The sequence below is a fragment of the Colletotrichum siamense genome, assembly GCF_013390195.1.
Source record: "Colletotrichum siamense strain Cg363 chromosome Unknown KSG_Cg363_contig01, whole genome shotgun sequence".
Taxonomy (NCBI): Eukaryota; Fungi; Ascomycota; class Sordariomycetes; order Glomerellales; family Glomerellaceae; genus Colletotrichum; species Colletotrichum siamense.
In genome coordinates this window covers 6,517,164-6,529,681 of record NW_023501014.1, presented here as the reverse complement: position 1 = coordinate 6,529,681, position 12,518 = coordinate 6,517,164, and the positions used below count along the sequence as shown (strand labels likewise).

Below are 12,518 nucleotides of genomic sequence, written 5' to 3'. Positions count from 1 at the left end.
TTCAAATCTCTTTTCCGGTGCGTTGAACGACTTACCTCTCTCGTCGTTATCGAAGGCGATACCACCCAACATGTCCCCGACTGGCTCCAACAAGACCCCAAGAATTGCGGTGCGACCACCCTCACCCCCAAAAAGACCCCAAACCAAGGACGTGGAGTCCAAATCTCATCAATATCACTTCGAAATACGCCCGTAGGATCTGCACGTGCCCACATGGGGTGGCGGTTCAGTCTCAAACCGCCTCTGGGGGTTTGCCGCCTCTCTCGAACGATGCGGGCGGGTGGATAGGCATCCGTCCGCTGAGTTGTTTAAGCTCGCGAAATCCCGTGGAGTGATCTCCTGCTCCAAGTGGATAAAAGAAAAAACAAGACATCCAAGAGACTTCGTTTCGCTCTAGTTCTTGTCATGGAGGGGAAGGCCTGGCCACTATCAATGTCGACTTGGGCATGGTCGTCGGTACTCTGCATGGCTGACGGCGCTTGGTATGGATCGCTCCATGGAACTATGCATTGGCGAAAGCACTGCAACTGCACGATGCAAGGTCCTACATCCGTTTCACAGACTTGCAGACTGTCAGATTGAACAGTTGATGATCGACAACGAGTCATGAATGACAACTCTTCCGATGCTTAGAGAAGTTGGTTAATTGAAACACTTCTTCAATACCTCCAACTACCAAATACCGTTAGCGTTGATGGGGTTGCAAAGACAACCTCTCTTTTAGTTTCCAAGAGGATCTGCAACTGCCGTGTCTCTCATTTTCAACCTGGTCTCGTCTTGTGCTTTTGGTTCTCCCAATCGCTGTGGAATGCCCAGCCGGTAGTCAGATAATCGTTTCTTGACTCCCCCACCCCCATGCGACCCTGCTTTCTTTTGAGGGCTGTAGCGCTTACTGTCCGCCAGGTCAATCGCAATCAGCCGCTTCGTCACCCAGCGCGCACCGGATTGGTCGCGGAGATCTTGTGTTGCATATCCAGCGTCCGGGTAGTTGCACCGCACCGCCTTCGTCACACGTCGATACCCGGGGACTCGTCAGGGTCACACCGCTTTGTCCGTGCAAAACTGCGGACGTAAGAAGGCGCGACATCCCGTCAGCTGCGAATACGATATCCAATAGACACGGTGTTTGCGCCAGGGGAAGAGGAACTGAACATTGACATGGTTGATGAATCTGCAGCAGTAGCTCCCCAGCCAGAAAAACTGACATTCTCATTTGAGAAGTGACCATCGTTGATCTTGGACTGATCCAACTGATGATATTGACAGTGGTGATGTGGCGGGCCGGTACTATTGACGCAGGTATTCATATATCCATGCAGCTCGGCACATCGCCATTCTTTCGTCTCAACCTGACTGACAGGTGGGTGCTGCATCTGTGCGAGGAACAGCCAAGATTTGTGGCAGGCAGACATGCTGCTCGAACTGCCCCGTCGATTGTTCGTCTCAGTAGCAGGGATGTTCTACGATCGCGTCTGAATTAAGCTCCGTCATTGAACTCCGGTCAAAACGAAGGCTAAAACTTCGTATGGGGGCCCGGCGGGTTCGTACAGGAATACGCTGGGCTCATGTTCCCACCGCGGCGACTTACCGTCGTACCCCGCGCGCGGGCGTTGCGGGACCGCACACGATTCCTCTTTTGAGTTTCGACTTGGCTCTCGTCTTCAAACAAGCTCATCTCATAGTTCCCCCTCGCTTCCCAGGAAAACACGCGCCCGTGTTCACCGGGGAGCCCCAGAACACGGAACGATGAAAGAAACACACCAAACCTTATCCCGAGTCCGGACAGAATCGTCAGAGCCAATCACAGAGGCCTCGGGCACCAATCAGACACCCTCACAGAGTTTGCATTGGAATTTCCACGAATGATTGAGCTGCTTGGGAAACTCATTGTTTAGACTGGAAGGCGGTCTGTCGTCCGTGAACGAAACTGTAGCCTCTCTTGGGAAGGACAACGAGGGCCACGACACGTGCGCCAAGACTTTTGATCTGAGTTATGTGAACTCTAAGCAGAGCTTGGATAGGGTCAGGGCGTCTTGAATCAGGTATTCTATACAGAATTAAATATGGTGAATCATATGCAATGTTTTGTTGTATGGTGTAAACAAGTGCCGAAGGGCAAATCGTCTGGTAGCTCATGGGATAAAATCAGTAGCAAATGGGGGATCCAAACTGACGTCTAAACAATTGGCAAACTTCTGCTCGGCCGTTTTCCTCGTAAGGTTGCCGGCAAGGGACTACGACTGGATGAATCAGTCTCACGGCAGCTTTTAACCCTCCGAGTTGCCCATCAAGTGGGGACTAGACCGAGGCCTTGGGGCAGCCCAAGAAACTTTCACCGATGGAGGATGCACTGGCCAACCGCATCCCACAAGATATAGACTCATACTCGCCTCCGCACCTTAGAAGAGTTGGGGAATGGCAGGCCATGTTTTCAATGCAAACACCATGTCCGAGTTTCCGGTCACGAATGGCACCGTGACCCTCTTGAAGCCGCCGGATGGCTACGTGGTCGACTTCGACCACCCGCAGCAGCAGCTCGTGCTGGAACACTACTTGGTGTTCGGAATCGGCGGTCCGATCGCACTCATCGCGTTGCTACAGAGACTCTACACAAAGATATGGCTGTCAAACGGCTTCCAGGTGGACGATGGTGAGTGTGTGCGGGGTCATGTGCGCATGTGAAAGTTTAGCTGGATCGCGCGGAACGAATCAAGAACATCATTATGAGATATGTGATGAAGAATGAATTGCTGACGAGGTACGCAGCATTTATGTGTCTTTCTTGGGTGAGTTGTGCTCCGCAGACATTTTGGGAGCTCAGGTTGTTGATGGTACCCGACAGATGGCATCTGTGACTATTCAGGCGGCATACGTCGGTAAGTCATGATGTTTTTCAACGACCAGAACTGCTAATTAAGATGATGATATCAGGTTCGATAGCTGCTGGCGGCATGTGTGCTCACGCATGGGAGATGCAATTATCGCGCTTCCAAACATACTTCGCGGTGAGAAAAGCCCGCGCAACGACCTGCGACTATATGTGAACAAGGTAGCTGATGCGACACCAGATAACCTACGTCGCTGGCCCTCTATTCGTGCTTTGTAATGGATTCGCCAAATTGTCGCTTCTCGTACTCTACCTTCAACTTTCTCCGCAGAAAAAGTATCGTGCTGCAGTCTGGGCCTCGATATTATTCGTTGCCACCACCACGGCGGGTGTCGCATTCGTCATGATCGTTCGGTGCCAACCCATACGAAAGGGGTTTGATATCAAGATATCTGGGGGCACCTGTATCGACGCCGATCCGCTCTACATGTCGAACTCCATCGCAAATATTGTCACCGACATTATGCTGTTCGTTTTGCCGATCCCGATGATATGCAGTCTCCGGATGGGAATGGCCCAGAAGATGGGGGCCATGGGTATGTTTGCAGTTGGATCCATGTGAGTAGATTTCAGCGGTGCGTTTAGTTAGATTTGATGGCTTAAACATCACAGGACGATATCGACTTCCATCATCAAATTAGTGCTCCTGCCACAACTTCTCAGAAGCAGCGACCCGTCGTGGGATAGTGCTCCCGCTAACGTTTGGAGGTGCGTTCTTGCACTATTCTGATAACATCTATGCGTGCTAACACTGGAACAAACAGCTTTGTCGAAACAAACCTCTTCATCATCTGCGGCTCCATGCCGACGCTGAGAAAGTTCTTCCAGCACTTCACCCCTAGACTGTTACTGCGGAGCGACACTTCCTCCATCTCTACCCGGAAACCGTACTTGATTCACGTAACCGACCCCAGCCAGCCGTCAAGAGCAGGAACGACTGACTCAGATATTATGAGCCCCCAGCAATTGTATCACGAAGAACTATTCAGAGGATATCAGGGACACCAAAGCTTATTAGATTTCAGGGAAGTGGCAATGGTGCCAGAATCCCCTCCTCTTTCCCGGCAAAGACCGATTATTCCAAAGAGTCTGGTATAGGCTCGTATGAGCCACGGATGAAATACAACATTCCAAAGCAGAGTTATTAGACTTCTTAGAGCGACGCTATGATACCCCTCTCATTATTTACCAATAATAATGCTTTGTTTTCATATATCCTCGTCTCATTTCAGCCTCGACCCGAAGTCTTCGTGCTGCTAAATACTGCAATTTGATCTATCAGTGAATGAGCGCAGGGCGACGAATGCATGGACCGGAATTTGTTTCGATACATTAAGTTTCACCAAGCAAGTCCAGAGATGCAGATGCGGGGTGTAGCATGATTGTGGGGACGCTTGATACCGGACGATCGCGCGCTTCCCGTGGACACCGACTGGTGTATAGAGGATCACATTTGTGTCCATTTACAGTAGTTTAGAACCTACGATATGCGACTCAGGGAGACTGACTACAGTCATGTTGTCTTTCCGGAATCAACTCCCTGTCCGGGCACTTTTGTTTACACTGCGTCAGAATCCCTTGCCGCGACATGGGTCATTCCCGCAACATAGGTCGTTCCCGCGGCCTCAGTTAACATGTCGGAAAATTGTCGCCCAGAGCCTCACTCCCGCCGGCGATTGGGAACTGGGCTATGCTTGAAAATATTTATTGTAGAAAATTCGAACAAACAATTCACCCAAGAACCAACTCGCCGTGTGCCGTGCTCGGCATATGCTGGTGACGTAAAGTTGAGGGGCTCTATCGACCCATACAGGCATGTTACGCCCCGCCGAAAGGGGTAATCTGAAGCGCTCGCTTCCGCCGTCGGTGGTTACAGTGAAAGGCACACGTCGTATTTGAATGCGCTTTCGCTATTTAAAAACATCAATCACAATTGCTGAGCGTGAGAAGATCAAGAGGAGACTATCATTTCATTGAACATCATGGTCTTGCCGCGGACTCTGACAACGGCAGCCGTGTTGCTGTCCTGGGTGGGCTCAACCCTGGCCGCCGAGAAGTGCACGGCCGCAACTCCCGACAAGCCCCGCGTTTTCCTCCTCAGCGACATCGCCAACGAGCCCGACGACGCGCAGTCTCTGGTGCGACTGCTCGTCTACTCCAATGAGCTCCGCGTGGAAGGCCTTGTGGCCACGACGAGCGTGTGGCTGAACGACACCACCCGCCCAGATCAGATGCACAACATCGTCAACGCCTACGAGGAGGTGCTGCCCAACCTGGAGAAGCATGCATCCGGGTGGCCTGAAGCCAGCTATCTGAGGGGCCTCATCACTTCTGGACTGCCTGTGTACGGTATGGATGGCGTCGGCGAGGGCAAGGACAGCGACGGTTCCGAGAGGCTGGTGAAAGCGGTCGATGCCTCGGACGAACCCCTCTGGGTTCCGGTTTGGGGTGGTGCGTCCGTCCTCGCTCAGGCTCTGTGGCATGTCAACGCGACGAGGTCACAAGATGATATTGACAAGTTTGTCTCCAAGTTGCGCGCCTACAGCATCTCCGACCAGGACAACACGGGCTCCTGGATCCGGAGAAACTTCCCACAGCTCTTCTTCATCGCCAGCATCCACCACTTCAACCGCTACGCCCTGGCTGCTTGGGGAGGAATCTCGGGCGAGGAGTACTACAACTTCCCTAGTCTCGCCAGCAAGGATGTTGTGTCGGCCGATTGGATCAAGGAGAACATTCAAAGCGTCAGTGCCCTGGGCGGGAAGTATCCCGACGCCGACTTCATCGTCGAGGGAGACACGCCTTCTTTGTTGTACCTGATCCCCAACGGCCTCTCGGATCCCGAGCGCCCTGAATGGGGTTCATGGGGAGGCCGCTACGGCCCGGTGACATATGGCGAGGGTCACTTTGCGGACAGCGTGGACGTCATCAAGGACTCGGGCAAGACCATCATGAGCGCCCAGGCGACTGTGTGGAGGTGGCGCGAGGCGTTCCAGAACGACTTCGCTGCTCGCATGAAGTGGAGCGGCAGCTCCGAGTTCTCCAAGGCCCCTCACGCTCCAGTTGTCGTACTCAACGGGGACAAGTCTCGCAGGGTCGTGAAGATGATCGTGAAGGAGGAGCAGGAGATTGGGCTAGATGCGAGGGAGTCGTGCGATCCGGACGGAGGAGACCTAACCTACAAGTGGTGGCAGTACCTGGAGCCTTCTTCCAACAACAACAGCCCCGGACGGGATGTCGGTAGGCTTGAGCTCAGCGATACGACCTCGCCCATCATCACCGTCACCATGCCGTCGAAGGAAGTCCTCCGCGCCGAGGGCCGTAATCGCCACCCCAACGATGACAAACACTTGCACCTCATCCTCGAGGTCTCGGACGGCGCCTTGGTCTCATACCGCCGCATCGTCTTCACCATCCCAGGGCCCAAGCCTGGCGACGCGACTTCGACGGCTGCGAAGGCCGCTGAGAAGACTGAAGCTCATGATGAATTGTGAAAAAGGATATCTTGCCGTAGAAACCATACATGTACCAGAGCCGCTGTACCCCCAGAAGTCTTGTAATACAGGCTATGCAGTAGCTGAAGAAGAAGAAACAAAAGTCTATGCCTTTTCATGCAAATGCAACCGATGACCGCCCCGCCTCCGCCAACCCCTGTCATGACAGGAAAAACGTGAGAAACATGTTCCACGCGAAGCCGACCGTCATCCCGACCAGCGCCCTGTATCCGACAGGCACAAAGCAGAAGTTGCAAAATGCCACCAGCGGCCACAGTTTCCACGCCGCCTTGATCAAGTCGAAGATCCTCTCGCTCCAGATCTGGTATGTGATGGTCGCGCTCCCCGTTCTCAGCGCCGACGTGATGATGAGAAAGGCCGAGTTCATCATGAACAGACCCAGCGTCTGGTCGACCACGACCTTGCGCGCGACATTGAAGTAGTTCTTCCCTGCAGGTGGTTGCTGTCCGCCGACGACGAGCAGTTCCGGCTTGTCCGGCTTCTCCTCCCCCTTTTCGATAGACGATGATGATGACGCCGCCGCTTTGGCCGCTGCCTTGCTCGCCGAGTTGGGAAATTGGTCCTCGAGGAAATGCTGCCACCAGTAGTTCATGTGCCCCTGGATGAAGCCGAACGTCGCGAACTCGAAGATGCGCCGGACGTCGAGCGGCACGGCGCCGCCCTGCCGGTGCTGGTTGACGATCTGGGCTGTGAAGTTGGCGGACGCTTTGAGAGTTGCCGATTGTAACGCCGTGGCGAGGAGGCCGGGCATTGTGGGCGCGAGAAGGGGGGCGAAAAAAGCAAACCAGCAGGCTATTGCGAATGAGAGTGACTGAGGGGTGGCTGGCACTTTATTCCCCCTGTTGAATACTATTGAAGGGTGTGGTGTGGCTTGATATCCGAGTTAAGGGGGGCTGCGCTGGTGATGGTCGTCGTTGTCGGCGTTTGAAGATGCGGTGTGTTTTAATTGGGACCACGTTGTAACAAAGCTCGGGCGAGGCACTGTCAGCGGCGGCCGATATCGTGCTAATTTCCGGCCCCCTCGGCAAGCCCTGCCAATCTCCATATTAAACAGGAAGGAATAGCCACCCTTGTCTCACAGGATCCGAGCGAACACTGCAGACAAAGCGGGTTTTAGGGGGCTTTGGGGGGCTTAAGTTCATGCATGGGGCCTTTGTTAGGTTGTCTCTGCGCTGAAATGGGAACCAACAAGCAAAACGCCAGCCAAGAGACACATAATTTGATGGAGTTGGAATTCAATGTCTTGGCCACATTTGGAGTCGATTGAAAGTCTCTCTGCGTAGAAAAAGGGACAACTGATTCAATGGTTCATTTTGATCGATCTGCTGAGAACTCATGCCATTAATCAATTGAAATGTTGAAAGAGGCTTAACTGTAGTGCCACCAACATGTCCGCGCTGAACATGGATGCAAGCCCTCCCTTAATTAACAGATAGACTATTCAATTGTTCAGAGATAGCAGAGAGCTCAACAGACAGTAATCCCCCTATCGCCGTGAAAAGCTTTGTTTTCTCTACCCATGGGGGTGGAAAGATTCATTTTTATTCGTTGCGCTGCATCGAATTGAGGGTGGTGATAATCGAACCTTCCATAGCTACACGCTCATTAGAAGATGATAACTGTTAGAACTTCCCGACGCATGATATGCCTCCAAAGCTTGGTGGTTCCCTTCAGGCATTGATCTTTAGTTGGAACAACAACATCCCGCTCTACGCATCCTCCTCCTGCTCAAGCTCCATCTTCTTGGCACCCTTATCCTCCGCCATGGTGATCTGGGCACCCAGGCCAGTCGACACGTACTTCTTGAACTCTCTAGTCTTAACATTGGCCTGGAACATCTCATCCAGCTCCTCAAGCGAGCGGTTCTTCGTCTCGGGGACCATCAGGAACACCCAGATGGCTGCGACAACCGAGAAGGCACCGTAAATGAATGTGACACCACCGCCAAGCTTAGCCTGAACGTAGGGGTTGACGAAGTTGATCGGTACCGACGTGAGGAAACTGCCCATTGAAGCGAGGAACAGAGTCTTTTCTCTGAGCTGGCCGGTGCCGATTTCTCCGGCGACAACCCAGCAGCCAGGGCCCCAGGTGATTCCGTAGATCGAGTACCTATTTTCCGGTCAATCAGAATATTCTGCAACTTTCGGCAGAGAAAGCATCGCTTACCAAAGGATAAGCAGAGCGGCGGCAGCATTGGCAACCGCCGAAGAATAGTGACCAGCAGACCCAGTTGCAGTCGCGGCGCCAGTACCAAGCATCATGCCAGCAAGCAGCACCGCGCCCAGAGAAAGCGATCGTCGACGGCCAAGCTTATCAAAAGTCAAGAATGTGATGAAGTGCACCGCGAAACCGCATCCGGTGACCATAACGTTCGTTCGCAGGGAGTCGGGGAATCCAAGCTGCTGCATGAAGGTGACGATGAAGTTCTGGATGAACGAGACACCCTGCGCCTGCTGGAGAATCTGCACGCTCATAGCAATGATTGTACGACGCAGATTTACGCCCTTGAAGCAGTCCTTCAGAGATGTGGCCTTGTGCAGCTCGCGCTGCTCCTCGACTTGGATTTTGAGGAGCTGGACCTCTTGTGCGATCGTCTCGGGGTGGTTCGAAAGCTTCTTGAGAACCTCCTCGGCTTCTTCGTATTTTCCGCGGTAGATGAGGTACCGGGGAGATTCCGGCATCAATGGGTACATGACGACGTAGCCCAATGGGACGAAGAGCTGGCACAAGATCACAATTCTGTATTGTTAATTAGCAACTGATGGCAGTCGTTGAGTCCGTATGAATACTAACAGGTACTGCCATTGATCATTCCTAGTGCGCGACAAATAGACTGCAATCGCAGCCATGAAGACACCGAAAGAGAGGAAGAAGCTGTAGAGTGCCAGGAAGGCACCTGTCTACCGTCAGTTCGGTATCTTTTGCTTTCATCGGCTATCAACTTACCTCGAATCCTCGGAGGAGAGCACTCAGACAGGTACATGGGCGTCAGGTTCGATGCCAGTCCCATGCCCGCATAGACCATAATTCTCCCAACCACCAATTGCCAGAAGGACGTAACTGCAGACGACTCAAGCACAACGCCAGTGCCCATCAGAGCAGAGATGACCAAGAAGGACTTCTTGCGACCGAACCTCGAAGTGACAAAGGGCGCGAGGATGCATCCGATGATGATACCAGCCGAGCCCGTTCCCGTTCCGACAGACGTCTTCGTAGCGGGGATCGCGTACCGGCCGAGAGCGTCGTCATATTCGCCGTACTTCTTTTGGAACTGCGATAGACCAAGTGCACCTCCCCACCAGCCTGACAATGTCAGCTTCTTGGTTTCAAGCAACACTTTGTTTCAACTTACCATTGTCGAAGCCGAACCCCATTGCGCCGAGGTTGGCAACGCAGCCGATGAGCATCAGGCGCCAGTTGAGGTCTTGATAGAGGGGATCATTCTTGATTCGGGCCAACATCTTGCCTGTCGAGTTCAAAGGCTATCAAAAACAAACGGGCCTTATCGCGCGTGTAGAAAATATCATGAAAGTTGGCATCATGAAGTCTTATATGGATTGAACGTCGCGTCGGAACAACACGGATTGACCCAGTTTCCCCAGCTTTCTCACTGCGGGGCCCCAAACCAGCTGATTGCTGCTTTCTGGGGTTTATCAGACGACCTTCATAGCGATGTGAAAATTCGAACTGCCGAATGAGGCAAGTTTAAACACCTTGCCCGGTCGCGGAGGCTGGTAAGACCCGAGGTATGTTGGTTGACATGGCGCAACGTCCATGTTGTTTTTGAATGGTCGTGCGGAGTAGATGCGGAGAGTCCCCGGCGGCTGCCATAAGGCCCTGTAAGCTTGTTACGACGATTTGACAGTCGAGAGCGTGAGTGGTGCTTAACGTTTCCTTGTTCAGATGTGATCGACACCATTTCCGTTGAGCGCATGCACAAGAATGACGCCAGATTCTGCCAGTCGTGGATTTACGAGGTTAGCCAACATCTTTTCCCGCGCGGAGGCTGTTGAAAGATGCAACTCTGTGGTCTCAGCGACCACTGTGAAGCTTGAAATGATTCAAGGATCCACCGCAAGTGGGAGATTTAGGCATCGGCCCGAGATGACCGACACTAAATCCACCATGTCCACAGACTTGATGACGATGATTGGTTCAACTCGATGGATAATACATGAAACCCCCACAATGGAAAGAGACCCGAAGACGGAAGCGAAGCAGGCTGATTTAGTGGCAGCAACCTTTTATTCTGACTAGCAAAACTCATGTTCGATCTCCAGCCAGACGTTTGCTCCCCATCACAAAGAATGATCCGCTCAGTATTTTTGTAGCCTCTTGATGCGACCGAGCACCACCAAGAGCTAAAAAGGAATATGCACAATGGCTTCGGAGCCAAAAAAGGAATAATGTACTAATGAAATGAAGACACAGCCCGATTCGCGTATCCCCACGCTTAGCAGATGTTCCTCGCGCCGTTGCCGGTGAGGGTCCAGTTGGTGTTCTCACCACAGGGCGACTCGCGAACGGTGGTGCCGTCGACCTTGAGGGTGATCCAGATGTCGCGGTTGTTGGGGAACTCAGAGCGCGCAGCAAGACGGACCTCACCGCCGCCGTTGACGGTGCCGCCGCGGATGGAGAGGTTGTAGCAGTTCTCGATAAGGATGGCGTTGTTGCCGTTGCTGGCGAGGTCGACGGACGTGATGACGGCAGCGCCGGACTGCGAGACGCAGAAGACGCCACGGCCGCCGCCGCGGGAGACGACCTTGTCGATGTAGACGTTGGTGTTGTAGTTGCCGTTGGGGTTCTGGCCGTTGTTGTTCGCGAAGCGCAGGGTGCCGTAGCCGGTGCCGGCGCCGACGTTGTTGCCGTCGACGAGGCCGACGCGCGCGTTGGTCGTCTTCTGGAGCAGCAGTCCGGACTCGCCGACGTTGCGGGCGATGACCTGGTCGATGGTCAGGCCGTCAATGTTCCAGGTCTCGACGGCGTGGCTGCCGGCGCCGGTGACGCGGATGACGCCCATCTTGACGTTGGAGTTGGCGGCCAAGTCACGGTCGAAGCGGATGCCGAGGCCGCCGCTGAGGTTCATCGTGATTGCGCCAAGGGTCAGATCCTTTGTTCCGCTGAAGCGCAGTCCGAAGTACGGGTTGCCCGTCATCGTGAGGTAGGGGATCTGGACGCCCTGGGTGTTTGTAGACTCGATAGCGCCGCGGCCGGAGCGAGTGGCAACGTTGATGGTGCCGCAGCCCTCGAAGATCTTGCCGCTCGCGATGGTGATGGTGTTGGCGCCGATGGAGCCCGAGGCGATAACGGAGACGCGCTGGCCGGAGGAGATGGAGTCGAGGGCGGCTTGGATGGCGGCGCGGTAGTCGGAGCCAGTGTAGACGTTGCTCGAGCCCTTGGTGGCCGTGAAGGAGCTTCCGGAGCCGGTGACGCGGGCGTCCGGGGTGCCGGAGCCGCACTGGGCGGTGACGGAGGAGGCGAGCGCCAGCACCGCCGTGAGAATGGAAAACTTGGCCATTGTATTAGTAATTCCAGACGGCTGAAAGGTAAGGGGGTGTGAACGATCGCGGGTGATGATCTTTCTGCCCACTTCCGGAAAACGACACGGCGGCTTGTTTATATCATTTTGCGATCTAGTGGAGACGGCGAAGACGCACAAATGTCTTCCCCAGATGCGCACCAGTCTCAGCAGATGCGCCCGTAAGAAGCGCTTTCGTTGGAGGACGAAATTGGGCCGGCCCCTTGAACCGGCAATGCATCCTCCGCATTCATTTACCACGAGCTTGGGCGCGGCTCGGCGCTGCTCACCGTGGGCTCCGGACCACCCGGGGTTGCTTAGGTGTTCACGAGCTGTACGCCAGTCTAGGGCGCCCAGGTCGGTCGAGTGCTACACGAATGGAACTTTGACAGGGGCAAACAGACAGATGAGCTGCTAGTTCGTTCTTGGTGGCTTGCTTACTCTAAATTCTTGACCTTCCTGATTCATGCCTTTGAAACTTCCGTACCTTGGCTCACATGTTGACTCTTGGCATTACACCAGTTTGGGGGCTTGGCATCGCTCATTGGCAGTCCAGCGCGCATGTTTGATTTCTGGCTGCTCTCTATGCGGATGAAAC

General features: G+C 53.9%; 5 protein-coding genes across 5 annotated transcripts; 2 read left to right on the top strand and 3 right to left on the bottom strand.

Moving 5' to 3' along the window:
* Positions 1-2,445: 2,445 nt before the first annotated feature.
* CGCS363_v001647 (Satratoxin biosynthesis SC1 cluster protein 4) lies at positions 2,446-4,035 on the top strand (the record flags this gene model as incomplete). Its single annotated transcript, XM_036633496.1, has 8 exons — positions 2,446-2,650; positions 2,767-2,786; positions 2,843-2,876; positions 2,932-3,005; positions 3,069-3,445; positions 3,500-3,595; positions 3,652-3,787; positions 3,913-4,035. 8 exons carry the CDS (start codon positions 2,446-2,448, stop codon positions 4,033-4,035), a joined length of 1,065 nt encoding a protein of 354 aa, XP_036501456.1.
* Positions 4,036-4,869: 834 nt separating this feature from the next.
* Positions 4,870-6,381, top strand: CGCS363_v001646 (uncharacterized protein; the record flags this gene model as incomplete). Its single annotated transcript, XM_036633495.1, has 1 exon — positions 4,870-6,381. One exon carries the CDS (start codon positions 4,870-4,872, stop codon positions 6,379-6,381), a length of 1,512 nt encoding a protein of 503 aa, XP_036501457.1.
* Positions 6,382-6,541: 160 nt separating this feature from the next.
* On the bottom strand, positions 6,542-7,153 carry CGCS363_v001645 (PXMP2/4 family protein 3; the record flags this gene model as incomplete). Its single annotated transcript, XM_036633494.1, has 1 exon — positions 6,542-7,153. The coding sequence occupies one exon, from the start codon at positions 7,151-7,153 to the stop codon at positions 6,542-6,544; it is 612 nt and encodes a 203-aa protein (XP_036501458.1).
* Positions 7,154-8,111: 958 nt separating this feature from the next.
* Positions 8,112-9,863, bottom strand: ght2-2 (High-affinity glucose transporter ght2; the record flags this gene model as incomplete). The annotated part of the gene is made up of 5 exons (XM_036633493.1): positions 8,112-8,511; positions 8,569-9,141; positions 9,196-9,298; positions 9,349-9,705; positions 9,755-9,863. 5 exons carry the CDS (start codon positions 9,861-9,863, stop codon positions 8,112-8,114), a joined length of 1,542 nt encoding a protein of 513 aa, XP_036501459.1.
* A 992-nt stretch (positions 9,864-10,855) lies between these two features.
* CGCS363_v001643 (uncharacterized protein) lies at positions 10,856-11,920 on the bottom strand (the record flags this gene model as incomplete). The annotated part of the gene is made up of 1 exon (XM_036633492.1): positions 10,856-11,920. One exon carries the CDS (start codon positions 11,918-11,920, stop codon positions 10,856-10,858), a length of 1,065 nt encoding a protein of 354 aa, XP_036501452.1.
* Between the last annotated feature and the right edge of the window lie 598 nt (positions 11,921-12,518).